The 10,119-nt window shown below is 59.9% G+C and overlaps 1 protein-coding gene across 1 annotated transcript; it reads left to right on the forward strand.

The window, feature by feature from the left end:
- The first annotated feature begins 3,566 nt into the window (after nt 1-3,566).
- TEKT4 (tektin 4) lies at nt 3,567-9,181 on the forward strand. The gene is made up of 6 exons (XM_068969583.1): nt 3,567-4,100; nt 5,816-5,886; nt 6,221-6,364; nt 7,245-7,467; nt 8,240-8,394; nt 8,965-9,181. Exons 1-6 carry the CDS (start codon nt 3,567-3,569, stop codon nt 9,179-9,181), a joined length of 1,344 nt encoding a protein of 447 aa, XP_068825684.1.
- Nucleotides 9,182-10,119: the final 938 nt, after the last annotated feature.

Here is a 10,119-nt window from a genome sequence, read left to right on the forward strand (position 1 = left end):
GGTGTGCAAGCAGCCTGTCCTTGGGGGCTCAGAGCTCTGCTGACCCCAGCGCAGCCTCAGATCGCTGTCCGAATGAACACTGCTGAGAAGGGAGCAGGGCAGTCCCCTAGGTCCGAAGCTCAATTTTTCTGACACAGTTGAGGTTTGGGAACCAATACATTTGATAAATCCGTACATACACCTGCCCCTGCTCTAGCATTTCACGGTCACTGTCGCCCTCTGCTGGCCACGTTGGGCATCAAGCAATGAAATCTGATGATATTCTTGCAGCTGAGGCTGGAGGAGCTCCACGTAGTTCTCAGGTTGCTCTGCCATGTCGGTCCCTGCCACCCCATGGATTGTAGCTCCCAAGTCTCCTCTGTCTGTGGAACTTCCAAGGCAAGAATACTGGATTGGGTTTCCATTTCCTGCTCCAGGAGAAGCTCTAAACAGTCAGCAGAAACAACGCCTGGAGCTATGACTCAGATCAACAGCTCTATATTGCAAAATTCAGGCTCAAATTGAGGAAAGTAGGGGAAACAACCAGGCCATTCAAGTATGGCCTAAATCAAATTCCTTATGATTATACAGTGGAAGTGACAAATTGATTCAGGGGATTAGCTCTGATAGACAGAATGTCTGAAGCTCTAAGGATGGAGGTTTGTAACTTTGTACGGGAAGTGGTGACCAAAACCATCTGCAAGAGAAAGAAATGTAAGAAGGCAAAACAGTTTCTGACCTGGCCTTACAAATAGCTGAGAAAAGAAGACAAGCGAAAAGCAAATGAGAAAGGGAAAGATACACCCAAGAATTCAGAATTTCAAAGAATAGTAAGGAGAGATAAGAAAGCCTTCTCTAGGGAACAATGCAAAGTAGAGGAAAACAATAGAATGAGAAAGACTACAGATCTCTTCAAGAAAATTAGAGGCGCTAAGGCAATATTTCATACAAAAATGGGCAAAATAAAGGACGGGAAATGTAAGGACCTAAAAGAAGACGAAGAGATTAAGAAGAGATGGCAAAATGCACAGTAGGACTGTGCCGTAAAGGTCTTAATGACCTGTACAACCCAGATGGTGCGGTGCTCACTCACCTAGAGGCAGACATCTTGGGCTGTGAAGTCAAGTGGGCCTTATGAAACATTACATTAACCTGGGAGGGCGCCCCCCCAGATTGCTCCTCCTGTAGGTCGGCCCCTCTCACGAGCCCTTTAAACTGAGGTGGGGGAGGCAGGTGGGGAGAGAGGAAGGTGAGATGATGACACGCTTAAGCAGGAGCCCGCACCGCCCACACCAGCTCCACCAAGAGCAGAGGGGACCCCGAGCCACAGGCGGGCCGGCGCGGCGGGAGGCAGCAGGCAGGCTAGGCGCAGGATCTAGCCGGTGGAGTGCATCAGAGAGGGTGTGGTCCCAGCACCTGGGGAGGGGGAAGCCTGGGGTGGGAGTCTTAAGGCCCTTGTTGGGACTGGAAGTCCCTGGACAGAAGGGGAAGCCCCAAGTTGGCAGTAATGGGCCTTATGAAGCATCACTATGAAGTCAAGTGGGCCTTATGAAACATTACTAGGCTAGTGGAGGTGATGAAATTCCAGCTGAGCTATTTCAAATCCTAAAAGATGATGCTGTGAAAGTGCTGCACTCAATATGCCAGCAAATTTGGAAAACTCAGCAGTGGCCACAGGACTGGAAAAGGTCAGTTTTCATTCCAATCCCAAAGAAGGGCAATGCCAAAGAATGCTCAAACTACCGCACAATTGTGCTCATTTCACATGCTAGCAAAGCAAAATCCTTCAAGCTAGGCTTCAACAGTACATGAACTGAGAACTTCCAGATGTTCAAACTGGATTTAGAAAAGAAGGAACCAGAGATCAAATTGCCAATATCCTCTGGATCCTAAAAAAGCAAGGGAATTCCAGAAAAAATATCCACCTCTGCTTCCTGGACCACATTAAAGCCTCTGACTCTGTGGATCACAACAAAAAGTGGAAAATTCTTCAAGAGGTGGGAAAACCAGACCGCCTTTCCTGCCTCCTTCTCGCATTTCATGGCCAATGTCTCCCTCTGCCGGTCATGTTGGGAATCGACAGGGCTCTTGGACTCCCTGCCCAGGAGGGGGCACTTGGAGATGTCGTCCTCCTCAGGTACCAAGCGAAGGTCAAGAGGCAAGTTAGAATCGGACATGGAACAACGGACTGGTTCAAAATTGGGAAAGGAGAACATCAAGGCTGTATATTGTCACCCTGCTTAATTAATGTATATGCAGAGTACATCATGTGAAATGCTGGGCTGGATGAAGCACAAGCTGGAAATGAGATTACTGGGAGACATATCAGTAAGCTCAGATACGCAGATGACACCACCCTAATGACAGAAAGTGATGAGGAATTAAAGAACCTCTTGATGAAAGTGAAAAAGAGAATGAAAACGCTGGCTTAAAGCTCAACATTAAAAAAACCAAGATCATGGCATCCACTTCATACTTCACGGCGAATAGATGGGGAACAATGGAAACAGTGACAGACTTTATTTTCTTGGGCTCCAAGATCACTGAGGACAGTGACTGCAGCCATGAAATTAAAAGACACTTGCTCCTTGGAAGAAAAGCTATGACAAACCCAGACAGTGTATTAACAAGCAGAGTCATGACTTTGCCAACAAAGGTCCATCTAGTCAAAGCTACTGTTTTCCAGTGTCGTGTACAGGTGTGAGAGTTGAATGATAAAGAAGACTGAGAGCCGAAAAATTGATGTTTTAGGACTATGGTGGTGGAGAAGACTCTTGAGAGTAACCTGGACGGCAATGAGATCAAACCAGAAAATCCTGAAGGCTATCAACCCTGAATATTCATTAGAAGAACTGATGCTGCAGTTGAAGCTCCAATACTTTGGCCACCAGATTCAAAGAACTGGCTCATTGGAAAAGACCTTGATGCTGGGAAAGCTTGAAGGCCGGAGGATAAGGGGAGACAGAGGACGAGATGGGTGGACGGCATCATCGACTGAAGCCACATGAGTTTGAGCAAACTCTAGGAGATGGTGATGGACAGGGAAGCGTGGCGTGCTGCAGTCCATGGGGTCTCAAAGAGTGGGACACGACTGAGCAACTGAAGGACAACAAGCAGCCCAGGGACCAGGAGACACAGGCAAGGCCCTGGGTGGTCTTGGGGACACTGTCCCCATGACAGGACCTGCCTCCTTCCTATGGGGCAGATCTGAGGATCTGATTCAAGACCCCCACTGGAGGCTGAGTCAACCCCCATCAGGGACACATGGGTGCCCAGGAGAGCACTGCCCAGGAACAAGTCTGACACAGGAGACAAGGGCCTGTCCTTCATGCAGCTCCTCTGGGAGGTACCAGGTGTGGCCAGGACAGGTGGGGCTGGGGCCTGCCTGGCCCTTTAAGAGGGCCACCAGGTGGTGGGAGGTGGGAGAATTCCAGTTGCCTAGCAACAGGAGGACTTGGTGTGTACTGTCTCCGGGAGACCAGAAGCCACATCCTGCTTGGGGACCCAGTGGCCAGAGCTTCCCTGCTGAGCGAGCTGAGCGGCCCCCCTCCCTCTCTCCCCACTCCCGCCTGTGCCTGGGTGGCGCCATGGCACAGATGGACATACTCCTGACCAAGGAGCCCGCCCCACAGACGGTGCCAGCATGCCAGCTGCCCCTCAAGCTGTACGATGTGGCCCGAAACACGGGCGCCCACACATCCTCGGGCCTGGCCACCTCCGGCTTCCGCACGGCCAAGTACCTACTGGACGAGTGGTTCCAGAACTGCTATGCCCGCTACCACCAGGCCTTCGCCGACCGCGACCAGTCGGAGCGGCAGCGCCACGAGAGCCAGCAGCTGGCGGCGGAGACCGAGGCGCTGGCGCGGCGCACACAGCAAGACTCCACAAGGAAGGTGGGCGGGCGCCGGCAAGACACGCAAGGCTGGAAGTCGGAGCTGCAGCGCCAGGTGGAGGAGCTGGTCTCCGAGACCGAGCAGCTGCTGGCCCAGAAGCAGCGGCTGGAGCGCGCCCTGGACGCCACGGCCGGGCCCTTCTCCATCGTCACTGACAACCTGCAGTGCCGCGATCGCCGCCAGCACCCCGACCTTGTGCGCGACTGTGTGGAGATCGAGCTGCTGAAGGTTCGGCTGCCCAGTCCCTGGAGCCGCAGACCGGCCTCCCACCTCTCTCCAGGGAGCACGACCTTCCCAGTGTTCCCCCCTCGACTTGGCTGTGCAGAGCCTGGTGCCTGGGCACCCCTGGGAGCCTGCACTCTGCCCACGTGGGGACACTCGAGCACACGCCCAGGCACAGAGGGGTGGGGTGCCAGAACCAACTGGTCCTGGGGCCTCCCCAGCTGGGGGCAGGGGCAGAACTCGGGCTCCCTGGGGGGAGGGGGGAGGGTGCCAGGTCTGGCCTTCCCTCGGCCTGGTTCCCACAGTGGGTGCTGGGCAAGGCTGAGCTCCCTGCAAGTTGGGCCAGTCAGGCCCTGCTGGGTGAGGGGCATCGTGGCCTGGGTGCCCCCCTGCACGGGGGCAGGGCTGGAGCCTGGTGCTTGTCCACTCGCCTGTTCCACCCCTGCTCTCACTCGGGGAGAGGCAGGGCCCAGGCCATGGTGGCATTCATCCCGGAATGTGTGCCAGGATGACATTGGCCTGAGGCAGGGCAGGGCTCGGCCCCCAGGAAACCAGGAAGGGCCTGAGCTGGGCCCCAGGGGTGGCTGGCTGGGGTTGGAATGCGTGCAGGCCAAGGGAGACCCTCCTGGTCAGGTCGTGGTGGCGCCGGTGCCTACTGGGTGGTCCCTCAGTCACCCCTGGGTCCCGGCACCTGTTGAACTGCCCCTCTGGTCACCCTGGGTCGTGCAGATGAAGCCCGACCCTGAGTTCACATAGGTGGAGCCCTACCACACCCCCACCCTGCCAATGTCTGTGTTGGAAATCCAGCCTCAGGCCAGCGTGCAGGTGTGGACGGTGAAGGTGGGGTGGAGGCCTCGTGCATCCCACAAAGAGACCCGGCAGGACCTGTTCTTGGGGCAGCCCTGAAGGACTGGGGGTCACCCATGCTGGTGGGGAAGGGCCTCAGCTGTGAGCAGGCTGCAGCCACGGTCACTCATGAGACATGGGGAGACACACACACAGTCAGGCACCCGGGGACCCCCTCAAACCTGGGTGCCTCCCCTAAGCCCAGGCCCTTCCTCTGCCATCCCCCCATGGCCCCACCCTCACACTCATTCACTCAAGAACCTCCCAAGGCTCCAGGAGGGATGGCTCTGTTCTGAGCCAGGCCCCTCGCCCAGCAGTACATGGACAACTGAGTCAGGACAGGAAAGCGGGCCCATGGGTCAGAACTGGACACAAGGGCTTAGAGCCCAGTGGAGGGGAAGATTCAGATCCAGGGAGGGCTTTTCCTCCACAGGAAATGAACCCGTCAGGGAGGCAGGAGGAAACACAGGGTTCCCATGTGTCCTGGGTGTGTGAGGGCAGTCCTGGGTGGGGACTTAGTTGATAGGGTCCTCAGAGGCTATTGTTGGGCTCTCTGGGGTCCGTGGGCAGGCGCCAGTGATGGCTCAGAGCCCGGGGGTGCCGCGTGCCCCGCAAGTGGGAACCACCATTGGCTGATGTTCCCCACAGCCCATAGAAGACCCCCAAAGAGCCCACTGCAGTGCCCCAGACAGGGTGCTCCAAGCCCAGAATAGATCCTCTAAGAGAACCAGGCTCGCTGCCACTTCCACCAAAGAGACTGGGGCCACAAGCAGGGCCCAGTTCCACTGGGCATCACCCGAAACTCTGCTCTTCCTCAGGGTTTAAGAGCCTGGAGGTCCTCAGACTCTCACCAGGGGCGGGGTCTTCTCCCCTAGGAGGCCGAGCTCATCCGGAACATTCAGGAGCTCCTGAAAAGGACCATCATGCAGGCTGTGAGCCAGATTCGGTGGGTCTGGGCGGCCTCCAGAGCTGCCCTCGGGGTGACCCCGTCCTCTTACCCCTCAGGCCACTGTAGGCAGGAGGTCGGGTGACCCGGCCCTGAGGCTCCGAGAGGTGACGGACTGTCCCCGGCCACAGCCAGGAGCACAGGGCGGGGAGGGGGCACTGGGCAGGTGGGGGTCGCCAAGGGGCCTGGACATCCAGAGCCAGACCAGCACCCCGGGGCCCACCATCAGCAGATGAGGCCCCCCTGCCGCCTGGGGGCTGGCCGTGCCCAGCGTCGGGGTGCGCCCAGCTCCCCACCCGCCCTGATGCAGGCCCTGCCCGCTGTTCGCCTGCAGGCTGAACCGGGAGCACAAGGAAACCTGCGAGATGGACTGGTCCGACAAGGTGGAGGCCTACAACATCGACGAGGCCTGCTGCCGCTACAACAACCAGAGCACCGACGTGCAGTTCTACCCGCACTCGGCCAAGTTCGAGGAGAGGTGGGGCTGTGAGACCCCGCCCGGGCTCCCCGTCCCTCCGCTGGGGGCCTCTGTGCAGCACTTCTGCTCCTGGGAAGGGCAGGCGAGCGGCGGGACCTCCACCCAAGTGCCGGGCACACTCGGTTGACTGTCCCGGCTGGGCTTCACAGAAGGAGGCAGGACCTAGCACTGGGGCAGGGTGTGTGTGTGTGTGTGTGTGTGAGAGAGAGAGAGAGAGAAGAGTGTGTGAGAGAAAGTGTATATGTGTGTTTGAGCGAGAGTCTGTGAGAGTGTGTTAGAGTGTGTGTGAGAGAGTATGAGTGAGAGTGTGAGTGTGCAGTGTGTGCATGAGTGTGAGAGTGTGTGTGTGAGTGTGTGTGTGAGAATGTGTGAGAGTAAGAGTGTGTATGTGAGAGTATGAGTGTGAGATTGAGTGTGTGAGTGTGTGTGAGAGAGGGGGTGTGTATGTGTGTGAATGTGTGAGAGTAAGAGAGGGTGTGTGAATGTGCGTGTGTGTGAGAAAGAGAATGTGTGTGCGTGTGCATGTGAGTGTGTGAGAAAGTTCGTGTGTGTGTGAGAGAGTGTGTGTGTGTGTAGGGGGGAGCGGGCTGCAGCTCCGCGTGCGGCCGGCAGGGGGCGCGCGGCCACCACCCGGCGCAGCCACGGCCGTCGGGGCACGAGCGCGGGGACCCCCGGGCGGCTCAGGAGGCGCTGGGAGCTCGCGGAGACCCTACGGGCGCCGTAAGGGGCGGGGCACGGGGGCGCGGGGCCGCGGTGTGGCTCTAGGACTGCGAGTGGTCGTTCGTGCCAAGACGCCGGGGACTCGGGGTGAGGCAGGCGCGGGGAGGTCCTGGTAGGTGCCCCCACCGACCGCGGTGTCAGCCCACTCCCCCACCCGTAGTGCCTCCACGCCCGAGACCTGGGCCAAGTTCACCCAGGAACACCTGTACCGCGCTGAGCGCGAGCGCCTGGCCTCGGTCAACCTGCGGAACCTCATCGACTGCATCCTGCAGGACACGTCCGAGGACCTGCGGCTGCAGTGCGACGCCGTGAACCTGGCCTTCGGGCGGCGGTGCGAGGAGCTGGAGGACGCGCGCCACAAGCTAGAGCACCACCTGCGCAAGGTGACGCCTCGCGACTGAGCTCAGCCCGCGGCCAGGCCACGCCCACCGCGCAGCCAGGGCACACCCTGGACACGCCCACCGCGCAGCCAGGCCACACCCAGCCTATGACCTGGCCCCGCCAGGGCAGCCCCTGAGACTGGCTCTCCGCCAGTAACTGCAAAGACCAGGCTCAGAATGGGTAGCCCAGACCATCACACTCCCACTGCCCACTATGCCCTGGTTACAGCCTGGCCTGGCCCTTGCCCACCTTGGCCCTGTCCATCCTGGTCAAGGCCCCCGCTCCTCCCCCAGGGCCCTCATTAAGCTGATAAGAAGGCCTAATGACATTTGAGGATGGTGGCATTGCCAGTGGCGTAACTGTTACAGGGGAGGGCTGCAGGCCAGAGCAGGGAAGGTGGAAGGAGGTGGCAGGCTCGGCTATCTAGGCGGTGTCCCTGATGCTGGCCCTGGCTCAGCAGGGCCCTGACCCCAGGCTCTCTGGGTGACCTTTGCTGCCTTTGTCTCCACAGCACCTGACCAGGGTCGGGGTCTGGTGACCTCAGGGCTGGGGCTCTTAGGACAAAGCCACTGTGCGCTGAGCTTTGCTGTCCTCCCCCAGCCTCACCCTAGGCCTCTGGGTGCCCATGGCAGGGCTGAGGTGGCCGTGCACACCCTCCCTGCTTCCACACTGCCCCTAGAAGCAGGGGTTAGGGCTTGGGGTGCGGGGTGACCCACAGGGCCATCCTGTGTGGGTAAGACCCAGAGGGTGACCCACAGGCTGTCCTGTGTGCAGACGCTGCGGGAGATCACGGACCAGGAGCACAACATCGCGGCGTTGAAGCAGGCCATCAAGGACAAGGAGGCACCTCTGAAGGTGGCCCAGACTCGCCTGTACCAGCGCTCCCACCGGCCCAATGTGGAGCTGTGCAGAGACACTGCCCAGTTCAGGTGCCGCGGCCGCAGGGGCCTCCCTGGGCTGGGCCGTCACCCTCCACCACATGGGTGCCGTCCGCCCACCCCCAGGCCTCCTCAGCCTCTGGGGCCCCCTTGAACACCCTCCAACACACAGCCCTGCAGATGTAAAGAGGAAAGATGCCGGCCCCCACCTCACCCCCCACCCCACACACTGGGCTCCCACATTCCCTCTCCTGCCTCAGCACCACTGGACACTGCCTGTCCTTTGGGGGGACACTGTGTGGGTCTCTGAGTGCCAGGGCCGGCCACACTCCCCACTTCACCCTGGTCTGGAATCTCGGGGTCTGGGAGGCAGAGCTCCCCAAGCCACATGGCCACCCCGACCACCTGTCCTGGCCCTCCACACCTCTGACGTCAGGGTGGATGCACCTCCTCCTCCCAGCCTGGGTCTCCCCTGGGGCTTTGGGGGGTCCTTCTATGGCCAGTGTATTGAGCAGGATGCCCCGCCCGGGTCCCCAGCCTTTGAACCCAGGGCTGCCCCCTTGGCGCCCTCAGCAGGCCCGGCATCCAGGATGGCTCCACTCAGCCCACCTATGCCCACAGGCTGGTGAGCGAGGTGGAGGAGCTGAACCTGTCCCTGGCAGCGCTGAAGGAGAAGCTTCTGGAAGCGGAGCAGTCCCTGCGCAACCTGGAGGACACGCGCATGAGCCTGGAGAAGGACATCGCGGTCAAGACCAATAGCCTCTTCATCGACTGCCACAAGTGCATGGCCCACCGTGCCCACTACCCCACCGTGCTGCAGCTGGCCGGCTACCAGTGACCGCCGGGCGCAGGGCCCACCCCTCCTCGAATAAAGAGCACGTTAGCTATCTACTCAGGGTGCGCACCTGGGCAGGTGGGCTTTGCCTGTGGACCCCATCATTCCCGCCGTGGGAGGCCAAGGGTCTCCTGCCTGGGGCACCCCCAGTCCCCACCTGGGGACAGGGGTCAGTCGAGGTCCCCCTCATTGCCCTCCGCTGACCACCTGGGCCACCTGCCAGATGCTTCCGGGGGAGCGTCACCTCCCATCACCACTGGTCACGGCCTCTGGGCCTTGCAGTGGCGGCTGAAGCTCTGTTCTTCTTCACCGTGCCCTGGACGGTCACCCAAGGCCGGCTGGCACTCCCCTCTCATTAGCGGGGGTGTCAGAACGTGGTGCTGGCCCGGCTACCCCCAAGGGACTTGGCCCCTGGGCTGCACACTGCAGGCCTGGGGCAGTGACCGCCCAGGGAACTGTGGGACCGCTCCCTGCCACCCCCACCTGGTGTGGGCTCTGGGCACCAGAGGGCACACCTGAGCTGGGGGTGGGGGTGTCCACGGCTCTGGACAGAAGTGGGCGCTGCATCTGGGGCACCCCCCCAAGCAGCACCAGGCCTTCTCTCTCCCCCTCCGCTGAGGCTCTCTCCCTCTGCCCCCCGCTGACGAGCTCAAGGGGGCTGCTTCCCTCCCCAACAGCAGCTCATCAGCAGGACTCGGGCAGCTTGCATTAAGAGGCCAGGAGATAATAACCTAGCCGCACACTTGCAGCTCTCAGACCCCATTATCAGCCGAGGCCGCACTGTGCGGAGCCCCCATCAGCGCCCAGGGCCTCCGTGTCCCAGCCCCCACCCCCCACTGGGGCTGCTGACGGGGAGCCAAGTGGAGGTGCTGTGCAAAGCTCATTATCTCCACGGCCCGGGGGCTGGGCACTCATTGTTCGCAGTTGTCTCATGACCACCC

Source organism: Capricornis sumatraensis, chromosome 3 (genome assembly GCF_032405125.1).
Source record: "Capricornis sumatraensis isolate serow.1 chromosome 3, serow.2, whole genome shotgun sequence".
In the NCBI taxonomy this organism is placed as follows: domain Eukaryota; kingdom Metazoa; phylum Chordata; class Mammalia; order Artiodactyla; family Bovidae; genus Capricornis; species Capricornis sumatraensis.

Excerpts from the sequence above, each read along its gene's own strand:
- TEKT4 (XM_068969583.1), top strand. The coding sequence starts at position 3,567 with ATGGCACAGATGGACATACTCCTGACCAAGGAGCCCGCCCCACAGACG. Across the intron at positions 4,101-5,815 it reads TGGAGATCGAGCTGCTGAAG|GAGGCCGAGCTCATCCGGAA; the intron begins GTTCGGCTGCCC and ends CTTCTCCCCTAG. Across the intron at positions 7,468-8,239 it reads TAGAGCACCACCTGCGCAAG|ACGCTGCGGGAGATCACGGA; the intron begins GTGACGCCTCGC and ends TCCTGTGTGCAG.